Source organism: Dendropsophus ebraccatus, chromosome 10 (genome assembly GCF_027789765.1).
Source record: "Dendropsophus ebraccatus isolate aDenEbr1 chromosome 10, aDenEbr1.pat, whole genome shotgun sequence".
Lineage (NCBI taxonomy): Eukaryota > Metazoa > Chordata > Amphibia > Anura > Hylidae > Dendropsophus > Dendropsophus ebraccatus.
The window spans coordinates 17,775,333-17,801,447 of record NC_091463.1 but is presented as its reverse complement, the minus strand read 5'-3'; the positions used below and the strand labels follow the sequence as shown (position 1 = coordinate 17,801,447).

The following is a 26,115-nucleotide window of genomic DNA, read 5'->3' as shown; positions in this document are numbered from 1 at the left end:
AGATACATACTATAACCCCGTACATCTACAGTCACGTCTCTTCTCTCCCCACTTGATAACACAACCACCGTCTGTCAGGAATCCTTATTGCAGGACCGGTGTCAGTGTGGAGTGTGCTGTGTAGATGAAGTTTCCCATGATAATAATATTTGCTCACTGGCAGCCAATGTAAACAGCAACTACAGAGCAGCAGCAGCCACGTGTTTCCAAAACAGGTCGCCCCGGTCCTGCTATTTATTTTGATTTTGGGGCACTTCCTCCTGGAGCATCATGGGAAGTGTAGTTCACCAGCTCCCGCAGCCCCCACAGGTGTCACTTTTGACAGGTCGGAGGTGGGCGGCACTCGCTAGTTTCGCCTACACTCCCCCTGATTGGTTGTCCAGATCCCGCCTCCGGACTCTGATTGGCTCCCCGGTCAGAGTGACGCGCTTCGCCTCTCGCCCCTCCCGGCTGTCAATGCGCAGTGACTCTGCAGCAGTCGCCGCGGTAGCATCGTGCGCTCCGCCCCCGGCCAAACATGCCCGGCCGCCCAACCTGAGCCCAGCAGCCCCGCAGCAGCCGAGCTCCGCCATCTCCAGCCGGCGGCTATGGAAGGGGGCGCCGGCTCGGGCCCCAATCCCGGGGGGCAGGAGTCCCCGAACCGGGCCGTAGAGTATCTGCTGGAGCTCAATAACATCATCGAGAGCCAGCAGAAACTACTGGAGACCCAGCGGCGCCGCATCGAGGAGCTGGAGGTGCAGCTGGACCGGGTCAGCCAGGAGAACCGGGAGCTGCGGGAGAGCCGGGTGGAGCAGCACCGCTCTGACTACAGAGAAGCTGTCGGGGGAGGAGGGTGCGGGGGCTACGGGCATCACCATCACCCGCAGCAGCATCACCACCACCACCCGCAGCACCACCACCGCGGCGGGGAGAACCAGCCCGGCTACCAGGCAGCCTACAACACCCCGCCGCACCACCACCGTGCCCGGGACACCCCGCGAGCCAACCGGGCCACCTCCCGCAGCTCCAGCCCCGGAGCCGGGCACAGCACCACCAACAGCCCGGCCACCACCCTGCAGAGGAAGTGAGTACCATCTACCAGAGCTGGGACAGAACGACAACTCCCAGCATTCCCTGGCATGATGGGAGTTGTAGTTCTTCGACCACCAGATGACCCAATGCATTGAAGAAGGAGAAGGGGGCATCTGCCAGCACTGGGCTCTCCTGCTGATGCCAGGCTCTGCCACCCAGGGCTGCCCCATAAGGGCTGCCCATCACCGGGGCTGCCCCATAAGGGCTTATTCACACTGGATGGAAGTCAGTCTGTGTGTATCTGCAGCAGAGGTGGCTGGGCTATGGCAATGAGTGGGTTAAGTGATTGGAGCTTGTTGTATCCTTCCGGGAAGGGTCGGGGGTGATGGAGGAAGGAAAGTGGGATATGGAGGAGCGGAAAATGGAACAAGGATGGACAGTGATGGTGGGGAGGGTGGTATATGGCCGCCTGATGGGGATGTAGTGGTGTATGACCAACCGTGATGATGGGTAAAGGGGTATAGGACAGGCTGGTGGTGGGTAAAGGGGTATAGGACAGGCTGGTGGTGGGTAAAGGGGTATAGGACAGGCTGGTGGTGGGTAAAGGGGTATAGGACAGGCTGGTGGTGATGGGTAAAGGGGTATAGGACAGGCTGGTGGTGATGGGTAAAGGGGTATAGGACAGGCTGGTGGTGATGGGTAAAGGGGTATAGGACAGGCTGGTGGTGATGGGTAAAGGGGTATAGGACAGGCTGGTGGTGGGTGAAGGGGTATAGGACAGGCTGGTGGTGGGTAAAGGGGTATAGGACAGGCTGGTGGTGGGTAAAGGGGTATAGGACAGGCTGGTGGTGATGGGTAAAGGGGTATAGGACAGGCTGGTGGTGGTGATGGGTAAAGGGGTATATGACAGGCTGGTGGTGGTGATGGGTAAAAGAGTATGACGGGTAAAGGGGTATAGGACAGGCTGGTGGTGATGGGTAAAGGGGTATAGGACAGGCTGGTGGTGGGTGAAGGGGTATAGGACAGGCTGGTGATGGGTAAAGGGGTATAGGACAGGCTGGTGATGGGTAAAGGGGTATAGGACAGGCTGGTGGTGGGTAAAGGGGTATAGGACAGGCTGGTGGTGGGTAAAGGGGTATATGACAGGCTGGTGGTGGGTAAAGGGGTATAGGACAGGCTGGTGATGGGTAAAGGGGTATATGACAGGCTGGTGATGGGTAAAGGGGTATAGGACAGGCTGGTGATGGGTAAAGGGGTATAGGACAGGCTGGTGGTGGGTAAAGGGGTATAGGACAGGCTGGTGGTGGGTAAAGGGGTATAGGACAGGCTGGTGGTGGGTAAAGGGGTATAGGACAGGCTGGTGGTGGGTAAAGGGGTATAGGACAGGCTGGTGGTGGGTAAAGGGGTATAGGACAGGCTGGTGGTGGGTAAAGGGGTATAGGACAGGCTGGTGGTGGGTAAAGGGGTATAGGACAGGCTGGTGGTGATGGATAAAGGAGTATGTGACAGGTTGATTGTGGTGATGGGTGAAGGGGTCTATGACAGGCTGGTGGTGGTGATGGGTAAAAGAGTATGACGGGTAAAGGGGTATATTGACAGGTTGATGGTGGTGACGGGTAATGGGGTATATTGACAGGTTGATGGTGGTAAGGGATGTGGTAGATGCCCAAGGCCCTAGGTAATTGTGAGGGTGAATCTTCGTCCCTCCAGCTGTTGCAAAACTACAATTCCCATTACACTTGGGGAGCCAAAGCCATATCTTTGTTTGTCCTGGCACCATGGGCATTGTAGTTCTGCAGCTGATGGAGGGCTGACTAGTCTCCATCACTTTGCTAGGTTATGGTTCCATGTAGGTTGGGATGCGGAGTTCTGGGTTATGTTATGGTACATCCTTTAGCCATATATGCTGTAGAAAGTGAATGGAGCAGAAGCTGGGCACGTGTGCTTACACTCTGTAATCTGCCAGACGTGACCTCATTTACAGTAATGAATGGGGGTCCCGGCAGTCTGACCTTCACCATTCAGCTACTTCTCACCTGTCCTGTGGGAAGGGGGTAACTTATATTGCAGTTTATGGGGACTGGGTGTAGGAAAAGGCTCTAGATTTGGTGCCCAGATGGTGGAGCCCTTTGGGCTTTGGGTCCTGGTCATCATGTTGCCTGCACTGTATATCCTTCACCACCAAACGGGGCAGATAGTTGACGTTTTAGATGTCTTCCGTATACACTGATCAGCCATAACATTACACCAGCTGCCTGCCATTATATAACTCCTGCTAGTCCTGACCCATTGAGGCCTGGCCACCATATCCCTGTGGTATCAGTGGCAGATCCTGTGAGGTGCGGCCTCCATGGATGGGATTTGTTTCTCCAGCACATGTCACAGATGATCGATTGGATTGAGATCTGGGGAATCTGGAGGCCGAGTAACCTCCTCGATCTTTGTCCTGAACAATGTCTGCAGTGCGGCCCCCAGGGCATTATTTGCTGACATTAGGGGGTCCTGTTGCTATGAAGGAGCGGGGGAGGGGGCACTTGGTGTTCACAATGGTTAGGTAGGTGGTTGGTGTCACAGTAACATCCACATGATGCCAGAACACATGGTCTCCAGCAGAACATTGTTGCCCCCGCCATCTTGTCCTACCATAGTGCATTCTGGTGCTTTCTCGTCCCCAGGTATGTAATGTACACGCACCTGGCCATCCACTTGATGTAATGTGAACCATCAGACTAGGGGTCATCCTCCATTGCTCCCTGGTCCAGTTGTCATGGTCATGTACCCATTGTACACACTTTCAGTGATAAATGGGTTGGCATGGGCCCTCTGGTGTCTGGCTACACAGCCTTGACCTAGCGAGCTGCGATGGCCTGTGTGATCTGACTCCTTTCTATCATACACATAGGATTTTTCCTACTGGTTTTAATGTTATGGCTGAACGATGTACATAGTTCTGTTCCAGCTCCTGGTGGTCATGTGACTAGTGTGTGGTAGCCTCCATCCATCTGGATACTGATCACTGTCAGACGTGGATCGTCTCATATCCCATGGGATATAAATGCGGCCTGATGTTGCGGTGTGGACAGGCGGGCACCCTGAGGGCAGTGTTTGGCTCACATTGACTATGAACAGTGACTAGGTAGCGTACAGACTAATAGACCTAGTTAAGATACCAGCGTGGCTGCCAAGCTGATGCATCTTATGAGTTTCTTGTGCTGACAAGTGATAAACAAATCTGACTCTGACTCAGTCGGGTGGGGGCGCTGTACAGCTGTTGCGATGGGGGTGTAATCCACATGATGGGTAGGGGCCTGAGCCAGTAAATGCCTGTGTTGTCTACATGTGGTATGATCACGTATTAGGATGGTAGTTGGCATTTGTGGGCACAGAAGTAGCGGTCACATTTGTAATATAAGACACAGGATATGGGGGGCGCTCTTACAGATTTTGCATTGGTTTCTGGTAACCTATAAAGAACATCCCTGAGATATCAATACTGGGGTTGTCCTCATCTTTCCTCCTGCAATGACTGCGGCAGCAACTACACAGCGCCCTTTAAGGGTTGTCACCGACCCTTAGGCCAGTTTCATAGTATGATGCCATGGGGAGGTGGGTATAATATGCATGAACCAGCAAGCTCAGGATGAACACTACTATTAATCTTGCTGTGTGTAAGTGCAGACTATGGGGAGGTTTCTGGGTATACTTAGTATTTTTGGGCAGATATCGTGTTTGCTTTTAGCCTTTTATAGCACATGTGGTGTCCAGCTGCAGACGTCTAGAGGAGCTTGGCACAGTCTCATACAATTGGGGCTGGTGGGAGGATGGGGGGGGGGGGGGTATACGTGGCGTTGAGGTGGGGACATAGTATAGATAGTTGTGGTTGGGCCGCTGTGGAGATAGGCATATTATACAATATTTTTTTTTTTACATTTTTATGTTACCCAAACACATTATGTGTGGTTCCATCCGTAACGCAGAGCAAGACACACATTCCCCGTCCCCAGGGCCCCATGTTCGCCACGCGGGCCCTGGGGGCGGGGAATGTGTGTCTTGTAATGGTGATTTGATGTAATGCACTAAGATGAAACAAGTGTTTTGTACTGTAACTGAGGTACAAGACAAAGTGACCCAGTTCTTGTCTACATTGGGCGTATGTAGTGGCGGTGTAATATTCATCATCCCCCATAGGAACCAGATCTATTTACCGTTATAAAAGACAGTAAGTATTGTAGGAATGGTATAGATGGGAATTTACCATTAGGCGGCTCTCCAGCTGTTGCAAAACTACAATTCCTATCGTGCACTGGCAACTGCAGACTGCTGCGGTATGATGGGAGTTGTAGTTGTGCAACAGCTGGAGAGTCACTGGTTGGTGAACATTGCTTTATAGAGATCCAACACTTTATTATAGATGGCTTAAAGGAAGCTCAGAAAATTAGAGGCCTGTTTTTTTTCATGGATGTCATCATACAGCTGTTAGAAAGTTTGCCATCTCTCCTAGTTTTCTTTTCACATGCACTAATGTTACTCCCCGCATCTAGGCCCCACTATAGGCAGACCACCCATTACCCAACCCAGAGCACTTGTTGTTGTACTAAAATGCCCTCTGGATTGTGTGGATGCAGATCGCACTGCATTGAGTCCTTTAGACTGAAGCGAGGAAGAGGTGGCCTGTGAGCGGCAAGGAGGGAGAGATGCTGCCACCAACATTGGGGTAGAGGGGGAAGCCACACTGGGGGATGAACAGTGAGAGTGGGAGTCATACTGGGGATGGACAGTGAGACTGGGAGTCCTACTGGGGGATAGACAGTGAGAGTGGGAGCCATACTGGGGATGGACAGTGAGAGTGGGAATCATACTGGGGGATGGAAGTGAGACTGGGAGTCATACTGGGGGATAGACAGTGAGACTGGGAGTCATACTGGGGGATAGACAGTGAGACTGGGAGTCATACTGGTGGATAGACAGTGAGACTGGGAGTCATACTGGGGGATAGACAGTGAGACTGGGAGTCATACTGGGGGATAGACAGTGAGACTGGGAGTCATACTGGGGGATAGACAGTGAGACTGGGAGTCATACTGGGGGATAGACAGTGAGACTGGGAGTCATACTGGGGGATAGACAAGTGAGACTGGGAGTCATACTGGGGGATAGACAGTGAGACTGGGAGTCATACTGGGGGATAGACAGTGAGACTGGGAGTCATACTGGGGGATAGACAGTGAGACTGGGAGTCATACTGGGGGATAGACAGTGAGACTGGGAGTCATACTGGGGGATAGACAGTGAGACTGGGAGTCATACTGGGGGATAGACAGTGAGACTGGGAGTCATACTGGGGGATAGACAGTGAGACTGGGAGTCATACTGGGGGATAGACAGTGAGAGTGGGAATCATACTGGGGGATGGACAGTGAGAGTGGGAGCCATACTGGGGATGGACAGTGAGAGTGGGAGCCATACTGGGGAAGGACAGTGAGACTGGGAGTCATACTGGGGATGGACAGTAAGAGTGGGAGCCATGTTTGGGGATGGACAGTAAGAGTGGGAGCCATGTTTGGGGATGGACAGTAAGAGTGGGAGCCATGTTTGGGGATGGACAGTAAGAGTGGGAGCCACACTGGGGGATCGAGAGTGAAAGTGGGAGCCACACGGGGGGATCGAGAGTGAAAGTGGGAGCCACGCGGGGGGATCGGGAGTGAAAGTGGGAGCCACGCGGGGGGATCGGGAGTGAGAGTGGGAGCCATGCGGGGCATGCACAGAGAGAGTGGGAGCCATACCGGGGGATGGACAGTGAGACTGGGAATCATACTGGGGGATGGACAGTGAGACTGGGAATCATACTGGGGGATTGACAGTGAGACAGGGAGTCATACTGGGGGATTGACAGTGAGACTGGGAGTCATACTGGGGGATTGACAGTGAGACTGGGAGTCATACTGGGGGATTGACAGTGAGACTGGGAGTCATACTGGGGGATTGACAGTGAGACTGGGAGTCATACTGGGGGATTGACAGTGAGACTGGGAGTCATACTGGGGGATTGACAGTGAGACTGGGAGTCATACTGGGGGACGAACAGTGAGACTGGGATCCACGCTGGGGGGTGGGCAGCGAGACTGGGAGCCATGCTGGGGGATTGACAGTGAGACTGGGAGTCATACTGGGGGATTGACAGTGAGACTGGGAGTCATACTGGGGGATTGACAGTGAGACTGGGAGTCATACTGGGGGATTGACAGTGAGACTGGGAGTCATACTGGGGGATTGACAGTGAGACTGGGAGAGCCATACTGGGGGACGAACAGTGAGACTGGGATCCACGCTGGGGGGTGGGCAGCGAGACTGGGAGCCATGCTGGGGGATTGACAGCGAGACTGGGAGCCATGCTGGGGGATTGACAGCGAGACTGGGAGCCATGCTGGGGGATTGACAGTGAGACTGGGAGCCATGCTGGGGGATGGACAGTGAGACTGGGAGCCATGCTGGGGGATTGACAGTGAGACTGGGAGCCATGCTGGGGGATTGACAGAGAGACTGGGAGCCATGCTGGGGGATTGACAGTGAGACTGGGAGCCATGCTGGGGGATGCACAGTGAGACTGGGAGCCATGCTGGGGGATGCACAGTGAGACTCGGAGCCATGCTGGGGGATGCACAGTGAGACTGGGATCCATGCTGGGGGATGAACAGTGAGACTCGGAGCCATGCTGGGGGATGGACAGTGAGATGAGGAGCCATTGGATGGCTTCTTTCACTATCAAAAGGGCCTTTGAAAAGTGTTAGCTAGAACCTGATTGGTTGCTATGGGCAACTGCTGATAGTACAGCCGCATCCTCCTTGTTGTCAATGGGGGCCAGCCGCCCCAGATCCATGATGGATGAGCCGGGTGCCGAATGCTGCAACCTACGACCTTAAAGGATAAAAATATAGAACACCTGGATGCTATATGTTTTTTATTGACAACAAATAGCAGGAAAGCCACAGCAAGACGCCGGGAATAAAGTACCAGAATGAAAGAAGGACCTGGGGAAAAGGTTAGCTGGAGGATATGTTCAGACAGAGAGGGTTTTTTTTTCTCTGCCCTAAAACCTTTTATGTCTGTGAGAATCCACAGTGTATGTCTATATGCCGCAATTGATGGTTGTCTAATATGGCCGACACTTCCTGGCAGCTGCCGAGGTAAAGTGTGACTGTCATTTCAAACAACTGTGCAGAAATCAATAGTACAAGTCACTGTAAGAAAGTCTGTAATAGGTTTTATTAGGCAAAAGAGCTTTTCACTGCCCATTATAGTCTATGGAGGGGCATGAGTGAGCAGGAAGAGGAGACAAACAGCCTGTGCAATATGCAGATTTTTTGGCCAGAGAAAACGCTGGATTCATATATTACAGTTCTGGTCTGGGAACTTCTGAAGCTTTGCTACAGTGAGGTAGGATTACAGGATCTTAGTTGTAGTGTGTGTATAGTGTATAGGAAGCAACACAGAGGCTGGTCTGCATCCACACTGCAACTGAACTGCAAAGGAAAAGCAGACACAGGGAGATAGTTTACAGGGTGGTAACCAAAGGGAAAAATGGCATAAACTAGCAATGGAATGGCCAGGTGTATTCCTGCTCCTCATATACATACACAGGACAGCGCCTCCTGAAAAGTCACTTGAAATGGTTCAAGTTTGATCTTGGCATTTTAACCCCCTAGATGCTGCGGTCAGTAGCTGCTGTGGCATCTAAGTGGATAAATGTCGGTTGCCAGTCTTATCTAATGCAGTTGTGGGGTGTGCCTCTTTGGCTGCCATTATAGAACTCCTATTGTATAGGAATTACAGTGTACTTAAAAGCAGTCCGCATCTTAAAGCCCCCTTGGGAGGTTATGCCCTATCCTCAGTGGTGGGGTCTGACTGATAGGACCCCCTGTTTTTAGAGTCGCACACGTTCACCACTGCTCCATTCATTCTTTATGGGAGTTGCCAAAGTTAGCAAAGTTAATCAGCCATCTCCCATAGAGAATGTTTCGAACTGTGATCATGCGTCATTCCATGTCGGGCCTGTTTTCTCAAAATTGCAGGGAATTCCATAGATTAGACCCCCCTTCACAACTTGCCAGTTAGTTATACGCTAGAACCCCTTTAAAATAAATGTATTTTAAAAAAGACTATAGGAAAAAAAGAAAAATAATTGCTGTGGCCACTATGTTAGACTGTAAGGTTCTTGATCCTGGGCCGAGACTTGTTATTTACCCTGTCGTGACTTGTATCCTCTAAAAGGCATCAGCCGTTTCTGCCTCATTCGCGGTGACGCGTTTCAGGCCTCAGACTGAAGGCAGTGAGCTGAGGAATGTATTACTCACCCCTGCATACAGCGAAACGTGACGCCACACCGCAGCGCTCTGGCGTGTGCCAGCTCTGTCACATAAAATCTTTGCAGCCGATGAGCGTGAACGTGTGCCCCGTGCAATGAGTAATTGTCACTCATCTCGCCACGTTATGTGTTTCTCTCCGGCTTCACTGAACATATTTTTTATATTTTTTTGCCCTGTGGCCTAAATACCCTGCAAAGAATCTGTCAGACGGCTCCTTTACTAAGTGGGAAAAAATGCCATTAATAAGTAATTGTGGCGCAGCGACATGAGCGCTGCTCTGGCTGATTCGCAGTGATCTCGCATTATTGCAGCCTTTGCTCGCATGACACCAGTTGCTTTTTGAAGTCTACACTTTGCATTTTGCTACTTCCCCCATCCCAGTACCAGTTCTGTGATTTTGTATAAATTCACTGGGCAAGACGGACACATGAAGGGCAAAATTAACTTTAGCAATCTGTGCCAGGAAGCTGCTGCCAAGGCAAATAAAATGACAGGATGTGTTAAAAAAAAAAAAAGTACTTGTGGGCATAGAAGAAAATCTGTGATTTGTAGCTTTGAGAATCATGGAAAATTTTAAACCGGGTCTCATAAGTTTATCCTTATATTGGTTTCTAGTTTTAGTTGCCTCCGTATAAGGCTCTGTTCACACAGTGGAACAGAGGGACGAAGGTTCCTCATCCCTGGTTTTAAAGGGTTTAAAGACTTAGAAGTGCATGATCGCAAGTTGGTCCAACTGCTGGGACCGTACGTAATCTGGAAAATGGGGACCTAAGTCTCCCATTGGAACAGAGTAATGGTCATACACATGTGCCACCTTCTATTCATTGTCTAAGGGTATCGTAGAGGGTCAGTGTAGTCAGACCCACCTATGATCATACACGTATCCCTTATGTTGTGGATAAGTCTTAAAGGGGTACTTCACACATTCATATTTTTTTTTTAAGTATTGCCAAATAACCATACTTGCCTAACACGCTCCCCCAGGGGACCTCCTGTGACCTCTTCAGGTCCCCAAGTAAACACTCTGGCCGCTACTTCCGAGACACATGGTCCCCACTATCTGCATTTCCTGTTCTCCATCTGGACCTGTCTGCTTAGCCGGTTAAAGTATTTCTTTAAGCTACATATTGACTACAGGGATAGGAAGGGTCCGTAAGAGGGGGGGGGGGGGGGGGAGAGCACAATATCTGGTGTCCAAATGGAACAGGACCAATTGTGTATACTAGGTTTATCCACCATGTCCATAGGAAAGCTTCTTTACAGTTAGAGCAGTGAGACAATGGTTAAACAGTCTTGCTTTATTTCACATATACTGGTGGCTCCGATCACTGGATGAACGCGTGACTGTTCCCGATCTGACAGGCGTCAGATAAATGTGTGATGTGTCTTTTCCCGAGACTTTCCCTTTGCGTGTTACATAACGTGTGTGCCGCGTCCCCTCGCAGCCGCTCCTGACAGCTGCCTGTCAGTCTTTCCATCATGACTCTCCCGTTCCTGCCTCCCATTGGCTCAGACATGGCTAATTCTATGTGATGTATCCTCTCCAGACTCCGGTGTACATTGATATCTAGCTGTGTCATAGCATCCTGGGAGAACATACTGTTACTGTGCCAGTCTGGGGGACGTACAATGCTGCGAACATCCATCTATTCGTCTCCTGTGGAGATTGCAAGGAAAAAAAAAAATCTGTATTGAAAGAAGAAATCTGACATTAGTTTTTTTTAATAGATTAGATACGCAGTCGGGATGTGATACACCTACGGGGAGGCCCTTGTGAGTTGTAGAAGAAAAGCGGCCACAGGGTCTTCAACTTTTACAGACATTGTACCAATTCCAGGTTCTTGCTGTTTGCAGCATATCCCTGCTAGATCCTGAGCATTGTGGGGGTCCCAGTAGTCTAACCCCCCTTGCACATATTGATTATTGATGCGCTTTCATTATCAGTGGTAGAAAGACTTCTCTAGTGGCAATTACTCCCTCAATTATACTGACCTTAGGGTTCGTTGGGGGTTTTGCTGTAAGCAGTGTATAGGATACATAATAGGGGAGCCTGGGCCTACTGGAGAGGGTCTATCAGATTGCATTGCCATCCAGTCCTCTTCAGTCTGATACAGCTAAAGCCAGCTCTTTATCCCGATACGTTGCCAGCAGGACCTTACCTGTCCAAAACCAGACTTTTGGCTGCTGGCTACTTATGGCTACTTGCCATCCAGTCATGTCCCCTTGCCCATCGTGCGGTGTCCAGTATCATATTGTTAGCTTAAAGGGCTATTCCACTTAAGCATAACTTTTATGTGCTGCCCATGGTGAGACTAACATTTTATTCCATACTTTTTATCTATTCAGTCTCCATCCCCCAGTTCTCAGCTGCTGCTTTCTGCTGAAGACACAAAAAAACTGTCTGTGAGCTTTTCTTTCCTCCTCCCCCTCTCTTCTGAGACGCTGATGTAAACAAGTCCCTATCTGCAGCTTTGTGATGCCAGAAGGATTAATCACAGTGAGTTTATCAGCAACTTGACCTTGGATTAACCCTCCCAGCTTTACAAAGAAGCTGCAAAATTACAGATACAGCCTGCCAGGGGTTTACGTCAGCCATCTGGGCAGGAAGGGGGGAGGAGGGGGAGACAGAGAAGAAAGCTCACACACAGTTTTTTGTGTCTTCAGTAGAAAGCAGCAGCTCAGAACTTGCAGAAAAAGACCTTATTATTCAAAGTATGAAAGGAATTGTTAGTTTCACCATGGCCAGCAACATAGGAAAAGTTATGTTTGAGTGGAATACCCCATTAAATGCTACGATTCCTCCAACAAAAGTAGTTTCCCCAATAACCAGAATAGCTAAGGTTTGGTCTACCACGTCCATCTAAAGTCCCTACTGGTTGTGATATTTTGATGGGCTTTGTAGTATGGAAATAAATATATAGGCACGGGAATGGGCCCAGTGTTTGGGCCGTTAAAGTGAATGGACCCGCTGCTATATGTTGGCATGCTGTAATGCTGTGTGAACCCTGCCTTAGTAATACATGAGCTGTATGTTACAACCAGAACGAGAATGCTCCAGAACAGTCTTTACTATACCGCCAGTAAATGGTTAAGGCTACACTCATACGCTGGCGATTTTGAGAGCTGTGAAATTACATTGTACGGCCTTTAATTGCCTTTTAAAGATGTTTTTCCTGAAGTCTGCGGCCACGTGAAGTGCAGTTTTATTACAGGGTGGCCGTGACTGTTTATTCCGGCTCGTACACGGATCTGATTAAAGCTTTTACCACGTTATAGAATCCACCGCCAAACTACGGCCGCCCAGCAATGTGCCGATGGGGAGTCTATCCAAAACTTTTTTTTTTTTCTGTGTTCAATGATATCATAGAAAGCTGATCCTTTTAGCAGAGTTGCCTGAAAGGACCCCGGAAACGGGAGCATTGTCTGGAAATTGGATCGGAAAACTGTAAAATGGAAACATAAAAAATGGAGTGGGCAGGCTGACGCCAGACAACGACGTCACTGGCTGTGCCCGTCCGCTGCTTTTACTGAGAGCGTGCTGATATGTCATTACGGATAAACGCACAGTCTCCGACTACAGCTTCCGCTATATTGTGGCTGGCGACACGTGGGTTTGTGCTAGAGGCAAGCTTAATGCTTAAAAAACATAGCAGCTTTCTTCCAGAAACAGCGCCACCCTAGTCCTCTGTTGGTAAATTATATTGCAGTTCAGTTCTAGGACAAGAGGGGTGCTGTTTTTGAAACTTTTTAAAAGGGGTTATTATCACTGGGAATCTGGCTTCTGGGACCCCCAGAACAAGGGGTTTCCTGTGCCCCCTGTGTGAATGTACAGGCAGTGCACATGCCCAATAGCTACGCTATTCGCTTACTATAGGACCGTGAAACATAGCCAAGTACAACTGGATAGCTTTTCACCCTCTGTCTCTATTCACTAACCTTTGGCTCTCCAGCCATTGCAAAACAACAACTACCAGCATGCCCTGACAGCCTGCGGCTTTCAGGGCATGTTGGGAGGAGTTTTTTCCAAAAGCTGTACACCAATGGGTTGGGGAATAGTGATTAAAATATTAACAAAGAATGTTTAAAAATTCACTGACAGCAACTAGAGATCTTGAACATGGAATTGACTTTCCGTTCTTTAGTGAATAAACCTGAACATTAAACCATAAAATATAGAAGACTAGTCACATAAAAAAAAGTTCCATCCTTTAAAGTAGGTAATGTTTCATTTTTTTCCCCTCATTTTTGTTTATAGAATTTTTTTTCAGTTATTTTGTGCCTGATTTTAGGCTGTTGCTCTGTTAACAGCAGTTCAGTGATTTGCTTTACAGCAACCACATGACTATAGGAAAATGTAGTCTGGCGATTGGGCTGGGCGATATGACCAAAAATTTAAATTTTTTTTTTTTTTTTTTTTTTTTTTTTTTTTACACTATGAGCAATTCACAATTTAAATGTTGTTTCCCCCCCCTCTCTATATATCAGAACGTTTTGTTTTTTTTCCCAGGCATTTCTGATACTATTTTAATGGTGTTCGAGGTAGCAACTGTCTTGCTTCACACAGTAACGGACGGTGGTAAGCAGCACCTGTAGATACCCCCTAGTTACAGTCCCCCCTGATACAGGATGCTACATTCATGTCAGATGTGCCTGTATATCTGTTTTACTTTCAAAGGCTGTAAACCTGCTCCGACCTTCTTATTCACACAGCTTCTGATTTATTACAGTGTAAGGGCCCTATTACACGGGACGATTATCGTGCGAAAAATGGTTAAATCGTTCGAATTTAAACGACAGTCGCTCTGTGTAATTGCAGGCAACTATCGCAAAATCGTCCGTATGTCGTTGATCTAGATCGGAACCTAAAGTTATCGTTAATTGTTCGCTAATCATTTGCTGTAATTCCACATTCGTTCGCTCAAGTTCCGCATTTGTTCACTAATCGTTCAGTGTAATAACACATTGTTCATTGTTATGCGGGGATCAGAAGGAGTAAATGATCATAGTTAGGGCCCTATTACACGAGACTATTATCGTGTGAAAAATCATTAAATTCTCGTATTTAAACGATAATTGTTCTGTGTAATTGTAGACAACGATTCAAAAATCGTTTGTATGTCGTTGATCGTTGATTCAGATCTAAACCTGGTGATTTGGACTGCAGGCATACCCAAATGTGCCTTCAATCCAAATAAAATAAAATGATGTCCCTGTGGCCGACATGGCAATATCAGCCGCACGAACGTGTAAAACAGTGGTCGTTGTTTTTACTAAATGTAAACTTAGCCTAACTGTGCAGGTAAGGCCTATCAACCATCACTCTAGGACATGGGAGCGACTTTTTCTGTTGTTGTATACAGGTCATAGAGGACTGTACAGACTGTGAGAGAGGGAATTTATAAATAAGGTTCTTAGATTGAAAAAAACATAAAATATATTCATGAGTAACATTTTATAAAATTCATATAGAAATTCAATAACTTTTTTTTTTTTAAGCTGAAATCTGTACAATTTTTTTTTTTTTTTTTTTTTACTCCAACCTAAGCTATCTCCGTCTTCACAGCCCCGGGTCTGACCCAGCCGATCACAGCGATCCACCATAACTTTGAACAATGGGACTGAGTATGCTCTTACAGGGCAGAAGACATACCACCCCATGCAAGCCAAATGTCACCGGCATTAGACATGCATCAGCGAGACGTGAGCCCTAAAGTGCCTCATGACTCATTGATGACACTGTTATCCATTCTGAATATTGATTCAGGCCCCCGATCTGCTCTCTAGATGTGAAATGTCCGCTGTAACTATTGCCTTTCATCTTCTCGTGCAGTCAGAATAAAAAAAATGACCCATCTGCGACGCGTTTCAGCTGTCGCCCCTGGTGAATCAAACCCCGCGTCCTCCTCCCCAGCCATTGTACGCTCGGACCCCCCTCTGTCTGTCCCTCTCTCCCTCCATTCCTACACGCCCCCACATGCTTCCTCTTACTTGATGTCCCGTCAGCCGTAACCTATCACTAAATTCACTCGCCATCCCACGCAGACTTCCTTCACTCCCAAAGAAGCACTTTGCTAGTGAGACATTCACAATCGGAGCTGACAGAGCCAGCCGTGGAAAAGCTATCCAGGTGCCGCATTTGACTGTCATGGCAACTAGCGCTGCGGGGATGTAATTAGCAACCAGTAAGATGCCGAGAAATACGAAAATACAGAGCAAAAGCCGCCCGCCTGCGAGGGGTTAATGTATTGAAAGACGATTTTAGTTATATGCCACTTGGCAACCATAATCTGCTGCCAATGACAGGATTACGTGATGCCAATACCATGCCTGGTACCATATGCTGGAATCTCGGTGTTAGGGGGCATGTCGCCCACCCATCTCCGCTATCTGGGGTATTTCACTGCCGTTGCTTATTTTTACATTGCACATTTGCTCCCATACATGGAAATATTTAGTTTTCACCCCATTTTGCCTTGTACGGCTATATCTTTTTATAGTTACCAGCTGGCATGGGTATAAGGTGAACATGACGGCATTGCCTTCAGTCTCATAATGCTATATGTTTTATAACGGGATCCTAAAATTGTCTATTATTACACTCTCTGCCTGTGTGTGATGGGTGATGACAGGCTATGGGCCCTGAATGACATGTCAATCTGCATTATTACATCCCTCCCCTTACTGCTGTGTCATTGTCATTTCTGTCTTTTTGTTTTAGTTGTGGTGTTATGTCCGTGTACCAGGAGGCTCAGGATGAACAGTGTTCTATGTCTCTTCTGGATAGGTGAGTGCTGAGGTGCATGGGATGGTGGGAGGCTTAAAACAATAAAGTAAAATTAAGAGGCGTCTCCCTGTCCTGCAATCTGCTGTCTATTGCCTGTTAGGGGAAATCCATCTGTAGTAACAGAGCAGGATCGGGTGGGGATTAGCATGTGCTTTGTGCAGGAGAGGGAGACTGTGTACCTGCATCTGTGACTGTTCAAATATGCACTGTGAATATAAGGTAAATCATGGCTTCCCTCTCATCTCTGCAGCAGTGCTTAGTGTAACCTCTTTCTTGCTGTTCCTCTGTTACCTTAAAAATCCAGTGCATCAGTAATTCTTTCTCCACCACATTATTTCCCTGCCATCTTGGGGTCAATGCTTACTGTAAACTTTGCTGTCCTGCTATATCTTTTATGTTTCCCCCATAGCACATTGAAAAAAATCCAGTGCATCAGTAACCCTTTCTCTCCCCACATTCGGTCTCTAGTTGTTTAATGTAGAAAAATCTTCAGACCACCAGTGCCAGACTATCTTCGTCACCTTTCAGTATCCAGCACTGTTCTTATGGGATCCTATGGAGGTCCTAGCAGTCAGACATCCCGCAATCACATAGTTATCTCTTACACTGAGCTGAGAGGATTCGTGTGATAATCCTTTAAAGGGGGTCTCTGGCCGTATAGGATTGATGGCCTGTTGTCAGAATAGGCTATTTATATTAGATTGGTTGGGCCCTGCCAATCAGTTGTTTGGAGGGGCTGTGGCAAGTACTGCACCCCCTATCTTTTTTTTAGTAGTGATGGTCCACAGTACAACAGCATTGCCCTGTTCACTTGAATGGGACAAATCTGCAGTACTGTGAGCCACCATTAATGCACTGGTGCCGGTACGAGCGCTGGTGGACATTGAAGAGACTGTGGCAATCACAGCAGCATTTCAATCAGTAGATGATGCAGGTGCGAGGAGTCGCTAACAATCTCATACTGATCTAATCCTTTAGGACCCCTCTAATGTGTATGGCCACCCTTAGCCCCATTTGGCGACAGTGCTGCAGTACCACCACCGCCATGTTTCTTGCTGACAGTCTTGTTTCAGATGTTTGCTAACACAGAATGAGTTCTGGCCTGCAGAATACACTACAGCTAGAAGCTTTCATCTAATATTTGACCATTTGGATTGATCCGATGCTAAAGTGGCCGGTAATCAATATACATTTCGATCCATTCTGTGACCGCCCTCTGCAAGTGAGGAGGGGGGGGGGGACCCTCTAGGTAGGAAACCACCGGTGTCTGCCGCTTCTGCATTCACACACAGTCCCGATCTGCAGGAACGTTCTCTCAACGTCTCGGAATATGAATGCAGAGAGCTGGGGCAGGACGGCGGTGACCTCCTCGTACATTGTACTCAGCAGGGAGGATCCTCTACATGTTAATAAGCTTTGAAGCTGAAATGAATGATCTTCTGGCTGACGGCTATCATGTGTATAATATAATCAGAAAAGCATATTATAGGGGCATGTACTGCCTGGAGTCCCACATAGTCACACCGAAGCGTTACCAGCTTTCACATACCCTTAAACACCTTTCTCTCCTCGTTCCTGCTGTGATACTTAGTTTACAGTCTATCAGACATTGTGATTAGAGATGGTATATAGTGTCTCGACTATAGACTGAATATAATCTCCATAGTGTCTCCACTATAGACTGAATATAATCTCTCCTATAGACTGGTATATAGTCTCTCTTCTATAGACTGGTGTATAGTCTGTCCGCTGCAGACTGGTGTATAGTCTGTCCGCAGCAGACTGGTGTATAGTCTGTCCGCTGCAGACTGGTGTATAGTCTGTCCGCTGCAGACTGGTGTATAGTCTGTCCGCTGCAGACTGGTGTATAGTCTGTCCGCTGCAGACTGGTGTATAGTCTGTCCGCTGCAGACTGGTGTATAGTCTGTCCGCTGCAGACTGGTGTATAGTCTGTCCGCTGCAGACTGGTGTATAGTCTGTCCGCAGCAGACTGGTGTATAGTCTGTCCGCAGCAGACTGGTGTATAGTCTGTCCGCAGCAGACTGGTGTATAGTCTGTCCGCAGCAGACTGGTGTATAGTCTGTCCGCAGCAGACTGGTGTATAGTCTGTCCGCAGCAGACTTGTGTATAGTCTGTCCGCAGCAGACTGGTGTATAGTCTGTCCGCAGCAGACTGGTGTATAGTCTCTGCCCTATAGTCATAGGATGAAGTGGTGCCCAGAGTGCGTGTAGATTGTAAAATCTACCGGTCTACTTGAGAGACACCTTTTCCCCATCTTAGGGGACAAGACCTAGGCTGGGCTGTTTGCCAGTAGTGCCCACCCAAGCCTTACTATCTTATACCTTTCTATCTGATCGCAGTACAGTATAGTACAACACATCACATACTCCTCTCTGCTATGCTTTGACGTAATGCTGGTGAAAGTACACTGAACAGGCTTGCACTGTGCTATGCTAAAGATTTATACAGTAAATTACCATTGATGACATGTAGGGGAGAAGAGGTTACTGATGTACTGGCTTTGCAAGGTGCTATGAACAGACATGAAATAAGCAGCAGCATCACAGCAAGCACTGAATAATAAGCATTGAACTGTGCTGCAGTGTGTTGGGGATTGTTCAGACAGTACAGCACTGTAGATGGCATTGGAGAGAAGATGTTACTGATGCACAGGGTCTGTGAGGTGCCACGTGAGCATACATGAAAAACAGCAGCATCAGAGCAGTGAATGGTAAGCACTGAACTGGAGAAAGGTTTATACAGTACAGTTCTCTAGATGGCATATAGGGGAGAAGGGGTCACTGATGCACTAGGTTTGAAGGTGCTATCTAAGCAGAAATGAAAGAAACAGAAGAAACAGCAGTATCATAGCAAGTACTGAGCAGACTGTCCTGGGGGATGATCGAGACAGTATGGTACTGTAGATGTTGTGGGGAGAAGGAATTACTGATGCATTGGGTTTGCAAGGTGCTATGAGTAGAAATGAAATAAACAAAAACGGCAGAGTATGGACAGTGCAGATGGTCTGGAGGCTCGCAGCTTGCAGGTACAGAACCTTAAGATTTCTGAGGATTTACGTCTTTTTTTTCTTTTTACCAGATTTGACCTTCTTTGCTTTGTTACACCACCCTTTAACTTTTTGAGCTTCATACTGTCCACATTGGATACATAGGCCAAAATGTGATGTAAACAGTGCCATGTCTTCACAATATGCCGGCTGCAGTTTATCACGCTTCCCCACCCTGTCCATGCAAAAATAAATTCATTCAACACCAGCAAAATATTTCCTGCTTTGGTTTCTTTCTCTGCTGACTCAGTTACTGCAGAAGCTGCAGCCTCAAGCCGATTGCCTTAGAGATCCCCCCTGAGTTATGTTAAGCAAAAAGCAAACCACATGCTGAGGAAAGTATGGACTACTCCAGCCTTAAAGGTATTCACCATTAGGGCCCTATTATACAGAGCGATAATCTGCCGAATCAGTCCAATTCAGCAGACTATCGCTCTGTGTAATAAAGACAACGATCAGCCGATAAAATGATCATCTGCTGATAGTGTTGTTTATTCCAGCCCTAAAATAATTGGGCGCTGGGCACACGTCGCTAATGTAATAGCAACGCGCCACCGATGGCTGATGTGTAAAAAAAAAATAAAAAAAATAAATGTTCTACATACCTGTCCATGCTCCCTGGTGTTCTTCTCTCTTCTGCCCGTAGTCGCTGCTGGAACTTCTGATCCGGTCTCTAAATCGACCAGCTGCTCAGCCAATCACTGGTCGAGATGGGACAGCGCGGCAGGAGTGATTGGCTGAGCGGCCTGTCACTTCAGAGACTGAATCAGAAGTTCCAGCAGCGGCTGCAGGGAGTGAGCAGAAGCAAGAAGAACACCGGAGAGTGTTGACAGGTATGTATGACATTTATTATTTTACACTTAAAGGGGTATTCCGCTCAAACATAACTTTTCATATGTTTCTGCCCATGGTGAGACTAACAATTTCTTCCATACTTATCTATTTAGTCTCCTTCCCCCAGTTCTGAGCTGCTGCTTTCTGCTAAAGACACAAATCTGTGTGTAATCCTTTCTCTCTGTCTCCCCCTCCTCCCACCCGATGTAAACAAGTCCCTGGCAGGCTTTCTCTGAGACATTGTAGCTTCTTTGTTATGCTGGGAGGGTTAATCACAGTGAGTTCATTAGCAACTTGACCTCACAATAACCCTCCCAGCATTACAAAGAAACAAATAATGTTGCAGATAAAGCCTGCCAGGGACTTGTTTACATCAGGTGGGAGAAAGGGAAGACTGAGAGAGAGGCTCACACACAGATTCTTGTGTCTTCAGCGGAAAGCAGCATCTTAGAACTGGGGGAAGGAGACTGAATACAAAATATCAAGTATGGAATTAATTGTTAGTCTCACCATGGGCAGCACCACATCAGATGTGATGTTTGAGTGCCAGTCTTGCTGCTGGAATATCGGGGTGTGTAATGTGGCACTTAGTCTGAATATAGAGGAATGTGGTGATGTGTGCTCAGACAAGTCACATGACCTCAGCAGTGACGTCACCACACTCCTTGATACTCCGAGGACTGCTGGGGTACACGCATCAGTGAGGGATTTTTGGGTGCATTAACGCAGGACTGAATAGCTACGGTTCTGTGCAGGTAAAATCCGTAGCGGATTACTGTAGCAGGCGAGGGGATGAGAATCTGCTAAGCTTGTCGGCATGCTGTGAACCATTTCAGCGTGGAGGATTGAGCTCGCTGGGGAATATTTAACGCATAGCATGTCAATTGTGTTGTGGATTTTCACAGCAGATTCCACCCCTTAACATATGGCAAGGAGGAAACCTGGGGTGAATCTTCACCAAAATTTGGGAAACCTACTCTGTGTCCACCTCTGCTTTTATCCTATCTTTTTTCTTACTGTAGCCTATGAAAAGTTCTCCTATGTGTCTAACAAGCATCAGATCGCCTCTGACTGTAAGGCACCTGGCTGCTGCAGGAGCTCTCCCCCGTAGCTTTGACTAGCTTTACAAGATCCCCCCCCCCCCCCACCTTATCTATCAGTGCAAAATGGAGGGAATGAACCCCACCTTCCTTGATAGGATATACTCTAAGGAAGCGTCTTCTGCCGCCATGTTCCCTTCAAAGGGGTACTCCGGTGAAAATTTTCTTTCGAATCAAATGGTGTCAAAAAGATCTGTAATTTACTTCTATTAAAAGAAATTCTGGTCTTGCAGTACTTATCAGCTTCTGTGTGTCCTGCAGGAAGGTGTGTTCTTTCCAGTCTGACACAGTGCTCTCTGCTGCCACCTCTGTCCAGGAACTGCCCAGAGCAGCAGCAAATCCCGATAGAAAACCTTTCCTCCTCTGCAGACTGGAAAGAATACACCACTTCCTGCAGGACATACAGCAGCTGATAAGTACTGGAAGACAAATCTCTGGCATTTTCTAGCATTAGTTGATTTTGATTGAAGAAAATCTCCAATTTTGTTGGAGTATCCCTTTAAGTAGTACAGTCGGAGAATCGGCGTTGTAAAGTGCCTCAATACATAATACCCAGAACTTAATGTGAAGTCTAATAATGCCGGCTAATGGGATTCTTAAGAGTTTTTCGTTCAGCGTCTCAGATCGAGACATCTGATATTCCAGTGCACGTAATCTAATAATAAGAGGATTGTGAGATTTGTAGCTAAATTAAAAGTTAATTGCACAATATATGATTGCAGCCGGTCTCCACGCGTTCTAAGTGTTCAGCAACATCAGGCCTGGGATTGCATGGGATGGGACTGCTGCTAAAAATCCGCTTTTTATACTCCTTGGGGGAGATTTATCAAACATGGCGTAAAGTGAAACTGGCTCAGTTGCCCCTAGCAACCAATCAGATTCCACCTTTCATTCCTCACAGGCTCTTTGGAAGATGAAAGGTGGAATCTGATTGGTTGCTAGGGGCGACTGAGCCAGTTTCACTTTACAGCATGTTTGATAAATCTCCCCCCTTGTATATGAAGCACCCGATATACAGCCTTGAAGGGGGTTATCGCATTACGACAACCACTGTCCCTATGGGACCCCCGTCAATGACCTATGGCAGAGAAATGTGTGGTCTCCTATAGCTTCCCATGGAGATATGAGCTGATCCAGGGCGCTTCAGCAGCCGGACACATGGCAATCAGCTGATCAGGGATGAGGGACCGTCGGCCCTCCAGCTGTTGCAAAACGACAATTCCCATAATGTCTGGACAGCCTGTCTGGGCATGATGGGAATTGTAGTTTTGCAACATCTTGAAGGTCGATGATTCCTCATCCCCGCTTTAAAGGGGAACTCTGGTGATTTTTTTTTCCAATACATCTGGTACCAGAAAGTTATATAGATTTTTAAATGACTTCTTTTTAAAATCTTCAGTCTTCCAGTACTTATAAGCTACTGTATGTCCTGCAGGAAGTGGAGTTTTCTTTCCAGTCTGACACAGTGCTCACTGCTGCCACCTCTGTCTATTTCAGGAACTGTCCAGAGCAGGAGCAAATCCCCATAGAAACCCTCTCCTGCTCTGGACAGTTCCTGACATGGACAGAGGTGGCAGCAGAGAGCACGGTGTCAGACTGGAAAGAATACAACACTTCCTGCAGGACATACAGCAGCTGATAAGTACTGGAAGACTGAAGATTTTTAGGTAGAAGTAATTTACAAGTCTGCCTAACTTTGTTGTACCCGTTGTAATTCGCCGGAGTTCCTGGTACCAGTTGATTTGAAATAAATTGCCTTTTAAAGGGACGCTACCCAGCATACCCTGATAAAGATTGATGGGGTCACTATTGTCCATACAAAATGATAAACATGGTATCCTGTCCATGCTCCCTTGGTCTCTGGTGTTGACTGTGTCCCCCACTGACTGCAGAGCCTCCACTTCCGAGAAGAACTAGTCTCGGGAGTGACAGCCTGCTCAGCCAATCTTTGGCAGGGGGCTTGTCCCGTCTCAGTCAGTGATTGGCTGAGCAGGCTCTCACTCCTGTAACAAGTTCTGCTCGGAAGTGGAGGCTCTGCAGTCAGTGGGGGACACCGTTAAGTAAGGAAGGACAACATGTTTATTGTTTTATATGGACGGCAGCAGTATATAAAAAAGGCCGGCCACCGGACAACCCCTTTAATTTTACTCCTATGTTAGAAAACTGTGTTCTCCTGCCTATCTGGTCCCCAGCAGTAGTAGAATAAGTGCCGTTCTATTAATACATTAGTTGTAGCTAGAGAAATGTGCTGACCCAGCAGGGTTCAGCAGCCAGACAGAAAGCAATCACCTGATGGGGTCATTTTAAGAAAGGTTGTCTACTCCTGCCGACCCCCTTTTAAAGGGAATCTGTCATTTACCTTGCGTAGTTCGGATTTTTTCCTCCTTTGCTTGTAAATTGTGTTATCCTGCCTATCCGGTCCCCAGTAAAATAGATGCTGTGTGATTCTAAATCACTTGTGCAGCCAGAGCCCTGGCAATCAGCTAATCACTATGGGGTTTCCTTTGGAGCAGGAGCCATCTAGCTGAGACAGCCCCTTTAAATGGAAACCTGTCATGTACCCTGATCAATGTAGCTGGGGGATGTCATACAGCCTTACTACATCTTGTGCCTCATGGTTGGTTAGGGTATTATTCTTCCTCCTCTGTTTGTAAATTGCGTTATCGTGCCTATCCGGTCCCCAACATTAGTAGAATAGGTGTATGATACTATTGTACCTGTGCAGCTTTGCTGTATGTTAAATATATGGTCTGCTGTAACCTTTCATAGAGAGATGATCCAGGAGGGTTCAATAGCCGAATCCCTGAAAATCAGCTAATCTCCCTCCTTTTTTTAGGTGAGGCTGTCTATCTATGACGGTCCCTTTTAGTGCCGTTTAAAGGGAACCTGTCATGTACTTGGATATATGTAGCTTTAGTTTTTGATTCATGACATTAGCTCTAGCTTATATTTGGGTGTTAATCTGTCTTCTCCTGTTTTTACAATTGGTTACCCTGCCTATCCGGTCCCAGCAGTAGCGCTGTAGATCAGGCCTGCTAATCAGTGATATGTTCCCACCCTATGCTGGTGATGGAAGAATGTCGCACCCATCTGGAGAGATCTGCTTAGATTTGTATGTTTTTCCTCATTTTAGTTATTTTCTGACCCAATTTCCTGTCGGCCCCTTTAATCACAGAAGTGAATGTTGGAATTGGGGAAGTTTTGTCGGGTATTTTATGGTTTTCTCTTCCCTGTCGCTCTTATGTTCCTGATATCGGTATCATTAATGTAGATGGAATCACTAACATTTCTACTTTTTACAAGTTTATTAGTTCGCATTTGTCTCCTGATGTGCAGCCATATTGGTTTGGTACTTTTCAGAGACACCCCCCCCCCCCCCCACGCTAGACCTGGAAGTGATATGCTGTATACTTACCCAGGCCGCCATCTTGGGACGATCACGTCATCTTCTGGAGCCTTCCCTCATGCCAGCCCCCCTCCAGCATGGCCAGCCTCCTGAAGATGACGTGATCGTCCCAAGATAGCGGCAAGGGTCGACAGTGATTCCGTAAGTATACAGCATATCACTTCTGAGTCTAGCGTGGGGGGGGGGGGGGAAACATGGGTAAGAGGGCCATTCACTTAAATAACACACATTACAATGTTGTATAACTTTGTAATGTGTGTTATTTAGTGAAATAATGCTTTACACCACACTACCCCTTTAAACTCTGCAGTCGTTCTCTCTGCCAGTGGCCCTCATACACATGCATGCTCATCCCAGCAGAGTGTGCACATGTTCTTAGTACATTTGTTCAGTGCCGGCCTCCTCTGGCAGCAGCCTATCTCCCTAAGAACAAAATGATTGGGCTGTAGAAATCCAACCTGCTGGCTCTTGCTCTCTCCGATCACTGCTGTCAGGGCGTGATGTCCCCATACAGACCGGTTTTAGGAATAAAACTCCTGATAGTGTTGGCTATTGGGTGTATTATTGCTCCTGCTGTTGCTTATATAGACAGAGCCTGAGTCGTGTTGTTTCTTGGCCTGACGTAACCACTTCCAAGTGGCCGGGCTCCATGGGAATGTAAATGTTTAGTTTGTTCGCTCAACCATTAAAGTAGCCAAAGTCTGAAAGGTTGTTTGGAAAAGTTCTGACCCCTTTAACCGTTTATGCTCCTATTCTTTGCCTCCACCCGTTGCATCTCCGTCTTTAGTAATAAACATGAGGCGAGGTGGCCCACTTATTATCGTGGGACAGATCAACAGTCTTGTATGTATGAACCTAGCCCAATAGCCGGGAAGAATAGCTGTCAGCCGTACGAACGTCCAGTAGGGTCGCCATACACATCTAATAGCTCGTCAGTCTATACATTCCACCATACACACGAATACTCTCCTCAGCGGAGTGTTCATGTGTTCTGAATGGAGGGAAGAGGGCTACATTGCTGTCAGACACCTGGTGATGGCTTATACCCAGAGAACAAAAGGATTGGTCAGCTGAAATACAACAAGCCTGGCCCAACATTACCTGTCAGGAGGCCGACATACACTTTATGCAGCTGTCTGTTCCTGCTGAAATCGGTGGGGTCAGCTGACTTTTTTTTCTACTAACCTGTATAGGCACCTTAAAGTGTACCTGTCATTTAATTTTTTTTTTTTTCCTTTGCAGAAATCAATAGTCCAGGCGATTTTAAGAAACTTTTTAATTGGGTTTATTAGCCGAAAAATGCATTTTTATCATAAGAAAGCCGTTTTGAGCTCTTCCCCTGTCTTCATTGTTTTCTATGGAGAGGGGAGGGGTGGAGGGAGATGAGGCACCAAAACAGGACAACAAAGAGTTAATTTACAGCTACATCGCTGGGATATCTCCTCTTAAGTCGGCTCTGACCTCTGAATATTGCTTTCACACAGGTCCCGCTGTGTAATCCTTTGTTCTCTGCTCTGCTGCCGACTAATCTCCCTCCTTCCTCCTCCCCC

General features: G+C 47.5%; 1 protein-coding gene across 3 annotated transcripts in view; it reads left to right on the top strand.

The window, feature by feature from the left end:
* The first annotated feature begins 464 nt into the window (after window positions 1-464).
* The window catches only part of IQSEC2 (IQ motif and Sec7 domain ArfGEF 2), a 142,312-nt gene continuing 116,661 nt past the window's right edge, over window positions 465-26,115 (top strand). For 2 of the 3 annotated variants that reach the window (XM_069943042.1, XM_069943048.1), the window contains exons 1-2: window positions 465-1,063; window positions 16,093-16,158. In XM_069943042.1, the coding sequence (XP_069799143.1) occupies window positions 588-1,063; window positions 16,093-16,158 (542 nt within the window). In that variant the 5' untranslated portion in view covers window positions 465-587. Of the gene's footprint in view, window positions 1,064-7,889; window positions 8,051-16,092; window positions 16,159-26,115 lie in introns of those variants that run through there. The other variant, XM_069943045.1, reaches the window with a different exon arrangement.